Source organism: Magnolia sinica, chromosome 15, assembly GCF_029962835.1.
Source record: "Magnolia sinica isolate HGM2019 chromosome 15, MsV1, whole genome shotgun sequence".
Taxonomy (NCBI): Eukaryota; Viridiplantae; Streptophyta; class Magnoliopsida; order Magnoliales; family Magnoliaceae; genus Magnolia; species Magnolia sinica.
In genome coordinates, this window is record NC_080587.1 from 74,479,722 (window position 1) to 74,499,334 (window position 19,613).

At 38.6% G+C, this 19,613-nt stretch overlaps 1 protein-coding gene across 1 annotated transcript; it reads left to right on the forward strand.

Moving 5' to 3' along the window:
- The first annotated feature begins 8,463 nt into the window (after positions 1 to 8,463).
- LOC131227627 (protein NEGATIVE GRAVITROPIC RESPONSE OF ROOTS-like) lies at positions 8,464 to 17,041 on the forward strand. The gene is made up of 5 exons (XM_058223431.1): positions 8,464 to 8,557; positions 10,966 to 11,504; positions 12,261 to 12,423; positions 13,681 to 13,722; positions 16,877 to 17,041. Exons 1-4 carry the CDS (start codon positions 8,476 to 8,478, stop codon positions 13,698 to 13,700), a joined length of 804 nt encoding a protein of 267 aa, XP_058079414.1. The 5' UTR covers positions 8,464 to 8,475; the 3' UTR covers positions 13,701 to 13,722; positions 16,877 to 17,041.
- Positions 17,042 to 19,613: the final 2,572 nt, after the last annotated feature.

Sequence of the window (19,613 nt, forward strand, 5' to 3'; positions counted from 1 at the left end):
CATCCATCTATTTTTCCAGCTTATTTTAGAATGCAGATCTAAATCTAAGGTGGACCACACCACTGGAAATAGTAGTGAATGACCATTAAAAGCTTGTGAAACTTTTTGTGGGCCACAAAAGTTTTGGATCAAGCTGATTTTTGTATTTTTCTTTCAACCAGGTCTGCTTGACCTTATTAACTGGTTGGATGGCAAATTAACATTACGGAAAGTTTTTAATGGTGGGTGGTCAATCACTACTAATTCTTGTGGTGTGGTCCATTTGAGGCTTGGATTTGCTTAATTTTTTAGACCAAGTCCTACAATGGGGTGGAAAAATGGATGGACAACATGGATATACAACATCCTCAAGGTGGGCCCCATGATAAGGGTAACACCTAATCTACTCTCATTTCGGAGATGGGGCCATGGTTAAGTACCTACAACTAAATAACTTTAAAAGATGCTTTAGGAGGCTTCATCTGGGACAATGACATATAACCCAATCAAATTCTATGATGCCATGCACTAAATATATGTCTTGACCTTTTGCATGAATTTTATATGATGGAAAGATAGGTGGGGAGAGGCAGGCATGTGCACTCAAATGTCTCTCATGTTGTTGTAACTTGGTTTTGAATGGATATGGCGTGGATTTAGATCAGTATATTTGAAAGAATTGGAGTCGTCATTAGTTGAGGGAGGGCTAGAAATGGTCAGGTAAACCGGTAGAGTCACCTTGGGTTGGGTGTAAAAAAACTCTCTAACTTATGATGACTCATGAATAAGGTTTGTGATAGAAGATTCTAATTAAGGGCTTCAGTGACAATGAGAGAAGGGGTTAGGCACCCTCAACCGCCCACACTTATACGCGGTATTTACTTTACGAAATATAGGATTTTTTAGAAATTATCAAGGTTTCGAAAGGTCTTATACAAATAGCCTAACCTAGTTATCAATGACGTCAGGAACCGGCTAGTGACCCACTACTCCCCTAAATCACTGCTAAGGAGACAACGATGTCTCAGTCTATGGCCTATTTGGAAGAGATAGTAGCAACAAACAAAGAACGAAAATGCAAATGCAATACATGAAGGATGTAATAATATATGCATATATTAATAACTAAGTGTATTATTACTCCACCTAAGGCCCTAGCTAGGGGGTCGCAATGTCTTGACCTATGATGAATTTAAGAAGTGGGTGACTACTTAGTAAAGTTAAACAATTACAATATGCTAATGGTCAAAGAAAAAATATATAGTTCACGAAAACTTGATTTCTAATCCACCCAAATAAAAAAATACAACCGACAAGTTGTAGAGCATACAACCAACAATCCATCAACCATGAGAGGGGGTGAACGAGAGGGGGTATACAAAGTATGAATAAAAAGTAAAGATGGACAACTGAATCGTCGTTGATGCGCTTGGAGATGTGTGAGGAGGAAATGAGAGCTAAGGCACTCCTTCTGAACGAGATGACTGTAAATATCAGATTTTGACCCTCCTCTCTTGATCTTAAATGATTGAGATGGCTTGGGTGCTTGTATAGACTATGTTGAATGGATTAGACAAAGTACTTGGCTTAGACAATAGTTTAATGAACAATCACACTTTTGATATCTATTTTTTCTACTCTCACAGTTTTTTCTCTACACTCACTCTCACTCTTTCATTGGGTAGAGAAAATGGCTTATTGCTTAAGCACCAAGTTCTTAGCATTAGGTTCTTGTTGAAGTGAGAGGGTGAGCCTCTATTTATAGAGATTGGCCTTGATAATTTGGTGAAATGTAGCAACTTAGAGGGCAAACATCACCACATGACATGCTCTAATATGTTATAGGACATCTGACATCATAGATCCACTTTAATAAGTGGCAAAATAGATAATTGCACCATTTGGGTGGATGAAATTGTCGTTTTACCATGGGGCAACAATCAGATTATCACCACCCAGCCACTAGTTTTGATTTTCCATTGTCCAAGAGTCCCCATGCGGTTACCCGTCATTGTTCGTACTCAAAATTACATATAGATTGACTGGCGTGGTTGAACCGGCTGGTTCTTATTATGGTCATGGGGGTCATGGGTTGGTTAGGCTACATTTATAAGGTTTTTCAAGCTCACGGGTCATCTCACTTGTTCAAGAAGTGGTGCATCATTAGAGTGGAGTATCTATAGACCTACTATGATGTTTGTGAAAAATCAATCCCAGTCCCTCTACTTTGCCGGATAACATTAGTGCAATGAACTCAAAAATGAAGCAGATCCAAAACTCAAGTAAGCCACATGATAGGAAAAAGTGTGTATGGAAATTCACTATCGTTGAAACCTCCCTAGGTCTACCGTGATGTTTATATGCCATCTATCCCATTTAAAAAGTCATTTCTATCGTGATGAATTGAATTTAACAAAAGAATATATATTAACCTGATCGAAACTTTCAGTGGGCCTACAAATGTTTCCAATTGAGTTTTGAATTAGCCTCACTTTTGGACCCATGTCCTAACATTCTCCGACAAAACGTATGGTCAGGTAGATTTCTCACAAACATTATGGTAGCCCCCACCTAGCTTCGAAGTTCCTGCTAGGGCTGTTTATATATATATATATATATATATATTTGTTGCCCCACCTATATTTGGAATGGCTTGAGCTTAGGTGTGTCCCTTCAGCCTAGTGTGGCCCACTTGATAATTTGCTTGACAACACACACACACACACACACTCTCACATGAGGGGGCGCTATAGACACACACACACACACACACACTCTGACATGAGGGGGCGCACCAAATGTACGGTTTGGATTCCACATAAAGATCACGGGTGGGCCCCACACAGATCATAAATGATCACTCCCTTTTTTTAGCCAGAGTATTTTAAGGGTGACCTCCCGGTAAGTGGGCAGAAGCCACACACGTGTGCCAAATTAACACGTGTGCTCTAACGAAGGCATGATTCGCCTAACATACCACCTAGCCAGCTTGGCTGTAATAGAGTGAGACTGCCCGCTGCCCGAAGCCAGTGGTGGGATTCAGCAGGCGGTCTGGTCGGTAAGGGACATGCCCACGGGAACGTGGGTTGGGCTGTAACCTCTGGCCATGCTTTGTAGGCCCCACCTAAAATAGCTGCCCGCCGGGCAGGTGATTGATTCGCCACCGTTTTTTCGCCAGGTGTTCCCACCAATTCAATCACATAAACAACTTGACAAGATTGCCCATCCCAATGGCTGAGAATTTCCATCTCAGTAGAAGCTCTGCCATGATTGATGTCCCACCCACCGAAAGATGACCACGTGGACTCCCACTATAGATGGGACAGGGATTGCCTGCCACAGGGTGTCACAGCAACTTCCTGTGATGGGAAGCTAGGTGGGCCCCACCATTTTATTTAAGAAATTCATCCTGTCCATCCGTTTATCAGATCATGTAAGGATATCAACCTAAAAATGAGGTAGATCTAAAACTCAAGTAGCTAGGCTGCACATAGGAAATATTGTGAATTTAATCTCCACCGTTGAAACATTTGTAGGGTTACATAAGTTTTGTATCAGCTTAACATTTCATACCGCGGGGCATGGATGGCATATAAATATCACAATCAACCCACAAAGGTCTGGCCTACTTGAATTTTGAATCTGCTTTATTTTTTGCTCATGTCTTTAGGACCTATTTAAAACACTAGATCTAATAAGAATGGGTGGTTTGGAATTGCATTCCATCTAATGCTGTTTGGAAACCACGAAAAAGATTGGATTAATGCAGGTATCATGTCATCTAGTCCTAATAGTATACCGCAGACACGGTGGATTTCCAAATCCACTACATTTGTGGGCCCCACATTGATATATAGTTTTTATTACATTGATATATACTTTTTATCTATGCCGTTCATCCATGTGTTCTTTTTATACATGAAATTCGAATTACATATACATACATGTTATCAACATTTATTGTGAATCTAACCTGTTTGTTACAATTATATGGTCCATTAAACATGAGTTTTGTTTAATGCGGAATTTTTCTTTAAGGAAGAATTTGATCCCAAATGTGCCGTCATTGTATAATAATGGTGTTAGTTCCATCTAATGCGGTTCTATACCATTTAATCCTGCAACCAAACATGCCCTAATATAATTGGACAAAACTGATAAATGGAGTAGATTTCTCATGGATATCACAATAGGCCCACCAAAATTCTTGTCGGAGAAAGTTCCTGCGACAGGCTGTTGCAGCCAATCACAGTCCACTAGACGGGAAACTCATTTTAGGTTCACTGATTTGATGCAATAGTCTTATATTCATCGATTAGACGTTTTTCTCCCGTGAAGTTCTCCAAAGTCTCATAATGTTGGACCTTTTTATCCTTTTTTTCCCGTGAAGTTCTTCAAAGTCTCAATGTTATGATAATCTAAAAGAAGATGTTTTCATTAATCAAGAATAAAATAAATAAATATTCCATAATGATCTTAACCATCCAATTGTAAGCTATTATAAGATTATTAGGACAGTAAGATTTTAATTATTTTGAGGCCATAACCATATTCATAATGCAACTTACTTTCACAGTTCATGTTCTTATGCATAATCATGAATAAATCTTTTAATGGCCCCATTCCTTTCACATCAGATATTACATTATGCACCGGATAGTGCTACTTTAATGCAGCAAATCCAACACAAGGGCTTATCAAAATCAACATGAGACTTATTTCCAAATAGACCCACATTTCATGATTTCCTCTATGGTGGATTTATATTTTTGGACTTTGACTCGTCCATAATCTACCAATGTAATATACATGGACCGAAGGTATTCAATAGCAGAAATAGTAGCTGTATAATGCAAGTCATTATTAGGAGTGTCAATGGGTCGCGCGACTTAATCTGATAGGCTTCCGGACTTGGGTTGGAGTATTAGGCCTGAGGGTTTGGTTTGAACTTAAAAATCAAGCTTGTTTTAAAATTGAGCTGAGCTTCGATGTAATTGTCCGAGAGAGCTGGCAAGGTTGGCCCAACTTGTTAGAGTTTTTGAAAAAAAAAAATTAATTTTTTTTTTTTTTTAAATTATCTTCTCGCTCTCTCATGGCTCACTTAGCTAAACTTTCATCTTCTTCTTACCCCGCGTGATCACCATTTTGCAAAACTCCACCTCCCTTTCTATGTCCTGCATGACCACCATTCTCCACAACACACTCAAATGCCTCTTTAGCATGATCCTTCTCTACCACCTTGGCCTCTTCCTCCTCTTCCACTACTATAGCCTCTACTAACCACCATCCACCTCAATGAACACACCTCTGTCTATCTCTAGGCGCTGATGCAAGCCAAGCGAAGCCTCATCCTCATCCATAATTTCAGTGGCAACGCCTACAATGGGAGCATTAGATCCATATATACGCTCTTCAAGGCCTTCAATGTCTAAGCCTCATATCGGATTTTCTTTGGCAATTCCTCCACTAGATCTATTTCTCTTGGGCTTAGGTTAGGCCCTATATAAACATTCTGGCTCAGGCTCGTGCTAAACTATTTTGGCTCATCTTAAGCTTAAGTTGAGTTTAGACTTGTATTACACAATACAAGCTAGGCTTGGGTCCTTAGTCTTGCTCGGGTGATAGACTTTCAGGAGTTTCAACACCCGGTCAAGGCTTTGAGCACCCATAGGTGGTAAAATTTCATTAGCGTGAGTGTGTGGGGTGTGTGTGCATGTAAAAAATAAAAAATAAAAAAAATAAAAATAAAATGAAGAAGCTAGGCTTGGATAGAGTTTCCCCGACCTTAACTCAATCAATTGACACCCCTAGTCACCATCACTATTACATAACAATTATAATGTATTCAATTTTTAATATCTTAGTTGGGCATTTATGTTGTTAACTTAATTTTTAATATATATATATATAAAATCATGCTCACCTGCGCACCTATGCACATGCGCACTTACGCACACATGTTGTGATGCAGAATCTCATGAAACTTCAAGAGAAAAATTTTCACCCAGATTTAAAAATCTAGTGAGCCATAGCAAAGAGAAATGCAAATCAAGGGAGGCAACTATTTTCATTTTTCATGGCCTACTAGGGTTTTGGATCAAAGTAAAAATTGGACTAAGGGTGTTTCATAAGGTGCTGCTTCAGGTAGACCATTTAGGTTTTAGAGTCAAAACACAAATGATGGATTCTCAAAAAGGTTTACACGAGTTCCATATGAACTAGTGTAAAAGCGAGCATTCGGATAGATAGATATATATATAAAAAGATCTTTTCCATTTAACTATTACTTAATCTAGTAAGGTTTGAAGTACTAGTATGCTTTATTTTATAGGTTGTGACCAATCAAGTTGGCGCTTTGACCCCTTTATTAGTACTTGGTGAGTTCATTTCTGATAGCGACACATGGCCTAATCAAATTCATCATGTGAGGTGACCATGCAATATTCGTCCTTCTTATTACATGTCCCCTGATAACCTTTTATTTATTGTTCACAGATCAGAAGGTTAGTTTGTCTTATTGAAGAAAATATCGAGGCATAGCTTATCCAACCGCTGCACAGCACGCCAGCGGTCTGGATTTAGACAACATCGATCCCATATGGTTGGTTCTGTATGGACAGTTCATTTGTTGACGGGTTTTGGATTTTTCCACACGGTAGGCTTGACATGCGGACTAGAAGCAGATGGACCAAATTATCAACGGTTTAGATCCGTCAGAAAATGAGCCCAACCTGTACAAATCAAAAAATCAATCATCACCGTTCAATCACACACTTAAGTGCTCAGCGGCCACGTAGGTGGAGTACGTATATGCATCATGCATCTAGACCGTCCAAATATTGTTGGCATGCGTCCCATACACACCCACATCCAAGTCGTGTAGATTGTGGGTCCCACTACCGGTCCATTCAGGAACGGCTGAGCCTCACCTCCTGATTAGTCGGTCATCAAACAGACACAACCATCCGTCCAATGTGTTTTTTGGTCCAGTTACCATCCAAGGTGGGCCTGCAAGATGGACGGTTTTGATTGAGCTATAGACAGGCCACGTGTACGATAGGGGCGCAGAGGCGAGATGGTCTCGGGCCAAGTTACGAGGGTGGCTAGGGGCAGCGGGCAGCTTTCAGGAAGCTCGTGAGTTAAAAGCCGAGCTGTAAATAAACAAAAGGGTTAGGGAGTAACATCTAAAAATACAAGTATTGGCGATGAGTGATGGTTTATACACATGCACTAAGGAACTGTACCCGTGTCATATATTTGAAATTTCTGACCGTCCAAATTGTGTGGGGACCATTGATGTGGCTATAAATTCAAATCAGATTGATTAGATGGTCCTAATCTCTGAAAGTTTTGACATCGGATTGTTAAATTTAGACCATCCATTAAATGTTTGATGATCCCTATAAGATGATATTATTTCATTCTAAGTTTTAGTTTGTGGCCCATCCAAGACATAATCCATGATTTGGACCGTTTGTTGTTACTCAACATGCATAAATGTACAATTTCTGAGTGCATGATTATATACCATAACAGCCTTCCAGAGTACCAAAATCCTTCTATTGAATTATTAGAATCAGAACCATACAAAAAGTGTACTATTCCAATTCAAAAATGAAAATTGGGTGTCTGCAAAAATAATCATAGTGAATGTAAATATCAAGCATGACTGAAAAGCCGGTGGGGATAGTTAAAAGGTGAGTTATTTGATACTCTGGCTGTGTATGACTCTTGATACACCGGCACTTAGAAACGATACATGTGGTACATAATAACTCAAATCAAACCCATTCAATTATGAAATCCACTTTGTCTGAGTAACAATCCAAAAATTATATGAATCGAATAATCCTCACCTCTGATTCCTTAGATGAAACAAAGCCCATTTGGTAAATTTTCATTTCCTACTGTTCAGTAAATTCCCACCAATCTGATATTCGGTTGATCAAATAAGCTTGATTTTTGGTTCACAACACATCTGTACTGGTACCCGTAACTTGAACGGTTTAAATTTAATTACTCATATGCCAAACTCGTGTATCATCAATCACATACGCCAGAGTATCAAAATTATTCCCATAGTTAAAGGCATATATATATATATATATATATATACAAAGTTTGGACCGCCAAAAAAGCCATGTTTGGGAACTTGAACCATAGAAAGTATTTGAACGGCATTGTAATTCTTCAATACCCACTTCTCTATTTAACCTTCTCATACCCATCCTATCTTCTTATATCATCTTTCCTTACCATTCTCTTCTTTCTTTTTTCTTCTCTTTTCAACCATCTAAGGAGCTTTGAAATCATAGGAAGAAATGAGGGTATGAGATACTTTTATGAGATTTTGATTTGTTGGTTTTTCTTTTTGGTGTGTTTGGCTGCACCAATTATGATATTTGGTGCAACCAAACACACCCTTAATCATGTTAGTGTGTAAACATGTTGAATTTTTTGTTTTGGTAATGCTTGTGGATGTAGATCTTGAATTGGATGCAGAACAAAATCAATGGGAGACATGAGAGCAAGAGATGGACGGTTGGATCGTCGTCTTCGTCGTCGTCGTCGTCTAATCGTAAGTGTGTTGGGTTTTGATTAATGGGTTTTTTTGGTAATCTTGGATTAGTTGTGTTTAAGGGAATTGAGATTTTAAGTCCTCTCTTTTTTATTGATACACACCTTTTCTTTTTATCTTTTTGCTATGGATGGTGCAATGTATCAAGAAAAGTAGAGAAAAAGGTGTGTTTGTATCAAAAGGAGAGGGTGTAAATAGGAAAATGATGGGTGTGTGAAACTTTGATAAAGCTCGTTCCCTCCTTTTTGGCACACGTGGCAAGCATGTGGTGATCAGAATTGCTGTTCTAGTGGGCCATCATGTAGATAGGCTATATACCAAAAATCAGAATGGGAGAACTATCACAGCCATTGGATAAGCGGCCTGTGAAAGGAACGGTTAGAGAAGTGGTCCACATTGAACCATGAAAACCCAAAACAATGGACGGTCAGAGTTATCCATTCAATTAATTTTTTTTCCTACTGCTTATCCAAGCAGTGGGCCATCAGATTAACGGTCTGGATCGCCTTATTTTCTCTATATATTTAGGAGAGAAATTCTTTATTTATTTATTTTCTTACAAATCAGCCCATTTTTAAAAACCTTTTATTTTATATCCAACTATTAATACATTTTTTTCTAATTTTTATTAAAATCCCTTAATTTAGCTTAGCATGTAAGTGTCAGTATGGAGACCTAGTATGTCTACTCGCGCGAGTATGATTAGAATATTGACCACAAGACACACGTGTGAATGATCAAGGACGTTGATTTGTCGGGTCCCGCATCCTTGGAAAAAAAAAATAGTTGGGTTTAATAATCAGTAGGCAGTTCTTGGAGTACAAAAAATGGATGGCTAAAATTTGAGCAGCAGTCCACATTCAGATCACACACTTGGTGGGTCCCACAATGACTGGTTCAGATCTCTCACACGCTTTCCACGTCGGCATGTATGCTGGCGAGTAGCATCCAGAGCCTATCTCCGAGAGTAGCCTTAACATGTCTTTCTCAACAAAATCCACTTTTCTAGATTTGACTTTAACTCATTTCTGCCTGATTTCACCACATCTTCTGCAAATTAATAGTTGCTATTCGCACGTGTGCATGCACCGCTGGACATCTACACGTGCAATACTTTTAGGTGGGCCACGGTGTTTAGTTATTATGGCCCAAATCAGGCAACTCAACTCATCAGGTGGGCCATAGCATATGAAACAGATGGACGGATAATTTTTTGTAGCCGTTCAATTCATTTGTTTATAGAGAGTGGCCCACCTGTTACTTAAAACCTTCCAGATTTTTGGGTGCGGGAAAATCCACACTGTGGCCCACCTGATGGACGGTGCAGATATTAGCAGAACTCAATACAATAATGCCCTGAGGTCTCCACAGGCCTTTCTTACGTAGACATGTTGTGCGATCTACGCCGTTGGATTCAGTTCCATGCAGGGGTGCAGATCAATCGCCTGAAAATCACACCTCATGGGAAATATACAAGCAACGTACTTTTCAACGTAGAGGAATTATTTGGTACGACTGCCGGAGTACTACAATCTCTACACATGCGCACAGACAAGTACACTTTCACAAGTACATCAATCCTAAATGGTAACATTGTGGGGCCCAATAGTGGAGAAGTCAGATTTCGAACTTTTCTCTGAACGGATGATTTTAACCGTTCGATATCTGGCCCTCCAATGGATGGTTAGATATATCTCAATCTCCGGAGGTTGTAATAATCAAATCAATCTGATATTTGGGCCACTCTAGTCTACATATGGGACCCATGATTTTAACGGTTTGGATTTAACTTTATTTATGGAAGAGATACAATTTTCATGTGCGTTTGCATGGGTGGTCTTTCTCTGGTAGCGTTTCATTGATTTTATCTTCAATGGAAAATAAAACTCCGCCTTCGAGCCGGGTAGTCTATCAATGGGCCGGGCCTGGGGTAGGCTCGTCCCTGTTTTGAACTTTTCGGGCCGGGCCTTCGGGCCACCTGTGCTCAAATTCTGAATTTTTGGCCGGAGACCGGCCCATTGATAAAATCGACTAGACGCTGAAAACTCCACAAACCTTCATCCAAAATCGTACTAATGGAATCTGTGGATGAGATCTCAGCCGTTCATCAGATGGGACATACTATGGTGCCCTTAATCTGTCCACTTGAGTGGCTTGGATTATCCAATTTGATCCATCTTTGTGTGTTATGGACCTTCCTTGGTACAGAACCTGATGAATGGCTCAGATCTTGTCCACATATTCCACATGATTATGGGAAAAATAATTTTAGTATTTTTTCATATTGAGATAATTACATGTCACTCTTTTTTATTACTATATTCGTAAATTTAATAATAAAAATATATATATTGTATTTATTTTAATGGAATTTTTAATTAACCTTAATTAGTTTTGTTAAATTATAGGTTTTCCCATACAAGAACATTGCAAAGAGGAATTTAGTGATTGGCCAGATGGATTGCTGGCTATCGGGACTTTTGGAAACAACCAATTAAAGGAAGAGATCGAGCGACATGATCTTTCGGAAAATCCAATCCCTTCGTCGCAAGATGAAGATGAACCGTCGGATTTTACAAAAGAAGAAGTGGGAAAATTACAAAATGAGCTATTGAAGCTACTATCGCGAAAACCAGTTGCTAATGAGGAAGGAGAAAAGGTTAATCTACCATTGGATAAGTTTCTAAATTGCCCGTCGAGCTTAGAGGTGGACCGGACCAATTGCCAGCAGTTTTGCAACCATGATTCGAATGGAATGGACAGTCAAGATCTTTCGAGAAATAGTAATGTGGTATTGAGTAAAGGCAAAGAAGTGTTTATGGACAATAACAATGTTATTAGACAAAGATCGCTTTCGTTTCTTATTAAGAAGATGTTTGTTTGTCGAGGCGGATTTTCGCCCGCTCCAAGCTTAAGAGATTCAGTTCCTGAGTCGAGGATGGAAAAGGTACGCATGTGTGCGCGTAGTGTCAGCGAGTGAGAGTAGAACCATTCATCTTGTGGGCCACACTAAGTGTGCAAATAAAAGATTAGGCATATCTGGTCATCAAGTGACCCAATTTTTTTTAAAAAATGGCCCAGGATGAGGAATTGACTAAAAAATATAGGGTGCAACCGATGACCAGACTATCCTATTGCTTTCGACACCCGGCCTGCTTGATGAACAACCTAGATCTTGCACATAAGCGCCGTAGCAGGCATAGTTCAAAACCTATGCCGAGTGACTCGAATCATAAGCGCTATAGTTTTAAAACTCTATGACTTGACTTGAAACTTGGCTGAGTCAACTTAGATCATTCTAATGATCGACTCGTATCCATCTAAAATATCTGCCATTACTTTAAACACTCTTAATTTATTTATTAATATCAAGTTGAGTCAAATAGAGACTCGAATTGTGTCAACCCAACTCAGCCAAATATTGAGTCGAATCAAGTCAAGTGAAATGGAGACTCAAACTAAGTTGACCCAACCCAACCACATAGAGTCCAATCGAGTCGAGTTTTTGAACTATGATGGTAAGAGTTGGATGACTACTTCATAGAAATCACAGCAAGGATTTATAAATGTACATATATATATAAATACGTACATACATGACACATACATAGTATATACATGCATTTTGAGTATGCAACACGTGTGCAAGTGTAACATGTGATTGTTTTCAATATCAATTGTTCTAATACATATTCATGTGCAGATATTAAAGACAATACTACACAAGAAAATATACCCTCAAAATTCAGCCTCCACATCAGCAAGGAAATGCCTACCGTACAAACATACACTCAAGGAGCACTCAGAAGATCAAACCCTTGAGAAAGCAAGGGATGGATGTAAATGGGTCAAAACGGATTCCGAATGTAAGTTCATGACATGCTCTCATGACCAACATGGAGTGCACATGCACATGCATTCCTAACATTTGAGCATGGACTGCTCTTAGACTAGCATGATGTGCATGTGAAACTTCATGTAAGGTATTCAATAACGATAACATGGCTATAGTTTTCATTACGATACTGGCCCTAACAACCTTTACAATTGAAGGAATTGTAATAGTCGTTATGGGTCATTTTTTTCCCATAATAGCCATTATAGGCCCATAAAGCATAGACATTATGGGTCATTTTTTCCATAATAACTGTAGTAAGCCCATAAAGCATACTTATGCAAGGTTGTTTGATACATGAGGTGAACGTCCACATACATTCTAAAAGTGGGTGTATGGAATGCCCATATACTAGCATGGTATGCATATGTGCAATTTTGGACGTGGGTTTATGACATGCTCTTATGGTAGCATGATGTGCATATACACATTCATATGGAATGTGGGTGCATGGAATGCTCTTATATTTATATTGGGTCCTTACTGTTGCTCGGGTGGTAGACTCTCAGGAGTTTCAACTCCCAATCAAGGGTTCGAGTACCCATAGGTGGTGAAATTCCACTGGCATGAGTGTGTGGGGTGTGTGTGTGCAAAAAATAAAAATATAATAAAAAATAAATAAATAAATGTATGCTCTTATAGAACTAGCATGACGTGTGTATCTATATGATTTTTGAATGTGGGTTCATGACATGCTCTTGTATGTGCATGATGTGCATATGTACATAAATTTCCAATGTGGGTGTATGGCATGCTCTTGTGTACATATGTGCAATGTGGGTTCATGGCATGCTCTTATACTAGCATGATGCTCATATGTACATGCATCCTGCAATCTGGATCCATGGAATGCTCTTATACTTGCATGATGAGCATGTGTACATGCATTGTTAACGAGCTTGTGCACACCCATTTTGAATGATGTTGGACATGACCATGTGGGACCCACCTTTTCTGACAACCACTAATAGGAGGTGGCAATGTGGGACCCACCTTTTCTGACAACCACTAATAGGAGGTGCACCCACTTGATAGATTGGGATGTCTCAATTTAAATACATTTTGAATGGGCCACACATTGGAAGTATTTCTCATATCAATGCATCCACATGGATGAACGACCACATGCATATCCATGCACATAGATGAGGATAGGTGTATACTTACATTCATGTGATTTGTAGATTGTAGAGATTTGTATTGATTTGATCTTTTCTGGTTTTTGCAGTTATTGTTCTGGAAATCTAAATCTCTCTGAATATCAGCTGGGGTGAGTTTACACACACACACACACGCATGACTACTATGCCTGTATACATTGAGTATTTAAGCAAGGGTGGGACCAGCATGCATGATCCGGAGCATTTATTAGGTGGGCCTCACCATGACCGGCAATCATTACCATTCAAATGGTGACCTACAATATTGGACGGTAGTAAAGGATATCGGCGTTGATCGTCATTGAATTGTGAGAAGATCTAGATCCACCAATTGGAAGCGTAGGATGGTCCAGTCCACCCCATTTGAGTGAAGTGGCCAATCCACGTGGAAAATCATGATGAACGGTCCTGATCATGCACACATACATCATTCATCCTATTAGAGCGTGACACACTAGCAGTGAAATTACCACAGCAGCCTGCTGAAAGTGTTAGCTTTGCCATGCCTACATCTTTGTGCATAAGGTAGCCATCCACAGGCCACAGCTTGTGCCAATCTCTAACACCTGCAAGATCAAAGCCGTCCATTAGAGTGGGTACCACTACATAGATGGCCATTCCCAAAAATCAGGCCAGTGGGCTCATCAGGTAGGCCACAATGCTATAAAAAACAAAAAAACAAAAAAAACAAAAAAAACAAATCAAGGGCTCTACTCTCATCAGTGCTCTGGGCTGATTTTAGGGACAGAATCCACACAGCGAGACCCACCTAATGAAAAGGCCCATCCACATGCATGCACACGTACCAATGCGAGGCACTCACTTCACTCCTGAGGTGGGCCATCGTATAATAAGCTAACAGCCAGTTAAATTTTTTTTTTTTTTTTTTTTTGTAGTAATTCATTTATTTTATAAGCTGTGGCCCACATGAGGTGTGAAATGGGCTGAATTTTAAGTCAAAACCATGGTGAGCAAAAATACATGAATGATTTATAAACATTTAGAGGGGGTTTGGCGCATGGTATTAGATGGGATTAGGTGGAATGGAATTGCATTTGGTCCCGTGCCAATTCCACTCTATGTTTGGGAAGAATGAAAAAGCTTGGAATTAGATTAGATGGAATTGGATTGGGTCCGTGCCAATTTCACTCAATGTTAACAAGTTGTGTAAGTCCCACCATGATGTGTGGTCCACCCATTTTTCAAGATCATTTTAGAGCATGGGAAATAAAATCAGGTAGATCTAAAGCTCAAGTGGACCCCACCATTGAAAGCAGTGGGATTGAATACCTATTGTTGAAAACTTCTTTGTGGCCACATAAGTTTTGGATCTACCTCATTTTTAGGCCCATGCCATCAAATGAGGTTACAAAACAGTTGAACGGTTTGGATATAACACGTGTTATTCTCAACATATAGTTTCAAATGATGGTGGGTATATCCATTCAATGTACCACCATATTACAAACATAGCATGGAATTAAGCTTATCCCATGGTAACAGGGACAATCCCTCCATATGTAATAATTACGTTTTTTGACTCTCATCCCACCTAATCCTTCCCAATACCATGCGCCAAACACCCCCTTAAAAGTCGAAATATTTAAAAGAAGAGCTGAAAAAATTTCAAACATTACAAAAATAAATCTCAGGAATAATATTTTATTGAGTATAATATTGTATTTATACTAGAAGAGTTGGGTCTAACTCCACTATACATAGAATCTGTTTCAACATTGAAATCATGAGATCGAATACCCATCTGGTATTGGTGTGAGTGCATTTGGTGTGGTGTGTAAGAAAAAAGAGATAATCAGTGAATATTGCAATTGATCAAAGTTATAATTAAAGGAGATTGTAATCAATTACAGTTTAATTAGATTAAATAGAAAAAGGAAAAAAATACAAGAGAAAGGGAAAAGCAAGACTCCTCTAATAGGATTAAAGATGGTACTTTTTTTTAGCAAATTTAGTTAAAGATTTATTTTTACTTTTTTAGGAAAAAAGAATCATTTTACCAAAATAATTGTTTTTTTTAGCAAAGTGAGTTAAAGTCTTTTAGTAAATTAAAAATAATAATAATAAATAAAATAAAAAACGTATTTTATTATTAAAAAATGAGGTTAATTGAAATGTATAGATTGATCATTGCCATCCTTTGATAAAGTAAAGTAGAAAGAGGAAAGTTTTAACCAGGAGTCATCAATTTACATATGAATCACTTGGCAAAGAAAAAGGAGTTTGATTATACTGCGTATATTATAATCATTATAGTTTAAATTTTATATTTTAATCTTATTTATGTGAATATATACACATGTATGGATAACCCTTTTTTTTTTTTTCAATCAATTTGTATTGAAGTCTAAACTTTTTATTCCCTAAATTTTTTACTAGGGCTGCCTGTAAAAGCCTTTCGTAGGAACTTACTGCTACAGGAAGGTAGGTATAGCCCACCATGATATTTGTAAAAAATACAGCCGTCCATCCATTTTGATGGATTATGTTAGAACATGGAGAAAATAAATGAGATGGATCCAAAACTCAAGTGGTCTTCCTTATATGAAAAGAAGGTAGGGAAATGCCTACTTTTAAACCTCCCTAAGGTCTACCAGAATGTTTATATGTCATTCATATTGTTTATAAGGTCATTATTATTGGGATGAACTGAAAACACGAAAATATTGGACTCATCCAAACTTATGGTCCTATGAATGTTTCAACAGTGGATGTTCAATCCTCACTGTTTCTTGTCATCTGGCCCACTTGAGTTTTGAATCTATTTCATTTTTACATTACCTTGCAAAAGGAATGCAGTGGTTAGATTTCTCATAATCATCACAGTGGCCCCATGTAGCTTCCCAACGCAAAAGGTTTCTATGAAAAGCTTTTGCAGGTAATCTGCATCCACTTTTTACCATCTTTTTAAGGGCCAGAATCGAATTAAACCCTAATATTTCCTGTGCAGTTTTTGTAGAACATGGTATTAAGATCCAAGCTAATACAAAGCTCACATCCTCCACAAGTGTTCCATTGTGGCAAAACCATTGCCCAATCCATATGATTTTGTCCATGAACAATACGGTTGTATCATCCACGTCACCAGATAAGGGTGATATGGCCCATTTCTATTGGTGACATATACGGTCCACCAAAACCAATTTTCAATCGTCCACATTTTGATATAAAGACTTGATAAAATTATAATCATTTTTCTCTTTGTTTAGTAAAAGAATATATCTAACATGATTATTATTTTTTCAGGTATGGACATTGGATTTTTCAAATATCTAGCTCAATGCCAAGCATTCAAACTTCAAAATGGCCGTTTGAATAAAATCAGTCTGAAAAAATGAGAAAGATTATGATTAGGATATTACAAGGATGAGAAATTTGTACACAAGTGTGGGGTGTTCTGCTGGTGCTGCTACAGGGTCATACACATGTCAAATTAAACATATGTTTTTTTTTAGATGTTTATATGTAATTCCAACTTAGAAAAAGACGTGAGCTCCATCCATGGTTGTTTTTTTTTTTTTTTTTCAAATTGAATAGATTAGCCCATTTTGTAGGAAAAACTCTTGGGCATGGTAAAACTAAGACTATCCGATGAAACTTGCTCAGTTGACTCAGACTTGGCTGGACTCAATGCAATGCAATTTGTAACCATGATTACTCTCTTGAGGCTTGGGCTAGTCCTGACTTGGCTAGGTCGCTAAGTCTTTTAGGGCATGTTTGGTCAGTGGTATTAAATGATATTGAATTGTATTAGATGGGGTTAACATCATTATTGCACAATGATTAGATGCCTGGAGATACCATGGTATTTTAGCATCCGATCTTATGTTTGGAATACAATTCTTGCCATGGAAAAACCATTGGATCAAGCAAAATTTTGTTTGGTGGAGTATGAAATTGTAATCAACGAACCAAATTCACGATGGATGTTATTCACTTGTACACATATATAACTAGTATGTCACGTGTAAATGGTGTATATGGATGGACAACATGGATAAACACCTGCATCAATGTGGGGCCCACATATATAGTGGATTTCAAAATTCATGAAAATCCCGCATGGGACCAAATGCAATTCCATCCCACCTGATCCTAATCTTTCCCATACTGACCAAATGCTTAATGGAATTTGCATGAGACCATACGCAATTCTATCCCACCTAATCTCATCTAATACCCTATGCCAAACGCCCCATTAACTATGTTTTTGCATACTTGCAAGTGCATAAGGTGTACCCTAGCATGAAGATGGCCATATGTAAAAATCAGGCTGGTAAACTCATTAGGTGGGCCAGTGCAAGTCTGCGACTGAAAATAGTGGGTAGTATGGGGGAGTTGTTCGATTGACGCAGGCAAGGGTGTAGAGCGTATAAAGGAAAAAAACACTTTTCTTCCTCGGTATAAATTTTGAATTCACAAGATATAGTGGGTCTTGAATCCAAAACAAATAAAGAAATATTTAAGGTATTTTATTGATGTCGATCTATAAAATGAAACTAGAATTAAATAATCAAACATAAACCCTAAGCAAGAGTTTTAACTTGACTAAATTAAAACTTAAAATAGTAAAATTTACATGTTTTAATTTAACTTTGTTGGATAATTCCTGACATGTTACGAATCAAATCTTAAGAAAATATCACATACTAAAATTCTAAGATGAAAGGGATATGGGTCAGTCTAAAACTTGCTAAAAATAATAAATTACTTGTAAATTTGTGATTTTAAATATGAAGCGGTCATTTTCTCATGAACGCGGCCTGCTTAGGGGTAGATACTCAAATAAAAAGTTACGACCAATTTAGGGTTAACACTTCGAATGACAAATTCTCCCTATCTAGATTGAATGGACGTTCTCAAAGCCCACTTACATCATGCCCTATGTACAAATAGGATACTGTTCGGCCTTCTTTTGGTCCAACCATGCTAAGAATATACAGGTGCTACGTCCCACATCATTATGCTCTGGCTGACACTTGATATGCAGGCACTTGAAAATTTTGTACATGTGTCAGAGACCTTAACTCAAATTAAAGCCACAAAAAATTTAACTCATTATTAGTAAGTCGCAGAGTATGCAAAGTAATTTCAAAGAGCCTGCATATCATCCATCACACTTTGCCGAGTATTTTTTTCTCGGTTTAAAAATTTTGGTAATGCTCTACACTCAGTTGCATGTGTGGCCCACCTAATGAGTGAACCAATCGATCTCCCAACACAGCCGGACCGGCAAGCCATCCTCACATGGGTATTACTTGTGTCTCAGGTGCAAAACCGTGGACGGTGCAGATCTGCTAATAACACTGCTCTAGATTGACCCATTGGAACTTTGAGCCGATCTTCTGGCGTGGGCTTGGGCTGTTTTATCAAGCTCCAGAGCCAGTCCTGGCCCTCAAAATCCAGCCATTGATTAATTGGGCTGGGGTTGGACTGTATCTCAAGGGCCATAGGCCTGGCCCGTTATTTGTTAGGTGGGCCCAGCTATTTCTCAGTCATGAGCCATGAAAATACTACGATGAGTTTGATCAGTTGCATTACGATGTATGGTAATTAGTATACGTTTGATTTGTGTGGGCCCAATATGATCTCTGAGTTCCATCCAAACCGTTCATTAGATGCCTCCCTCCATGCTAGGCCCAGAGAAAAAAAATCAGCTTGATCGATAACTCAGGTGGACCACACCAAATGGAACAATAAGGGACATTGCAAGAGGGGCGCCCACCATAGAAACTTCCCAATGGAACATGGGGTCCACTGTATTTTGCATACGCCATCCAACCCAGTCATCAGGTGTGGCCCAACAGGATGAACGTACGCAAAGAATCCTATGCTGTGGTGTGGCCCAGAAGAGTTTTGGATTGAGATGAAGAATCTCACTGGATTCACTGTCTGAATTCCACATACACATAACAGGTGGGCCCCAAACAACTCTAGAATATCATACGAATGGATGAGATCATTCCCCACACCAGAAAAGTTG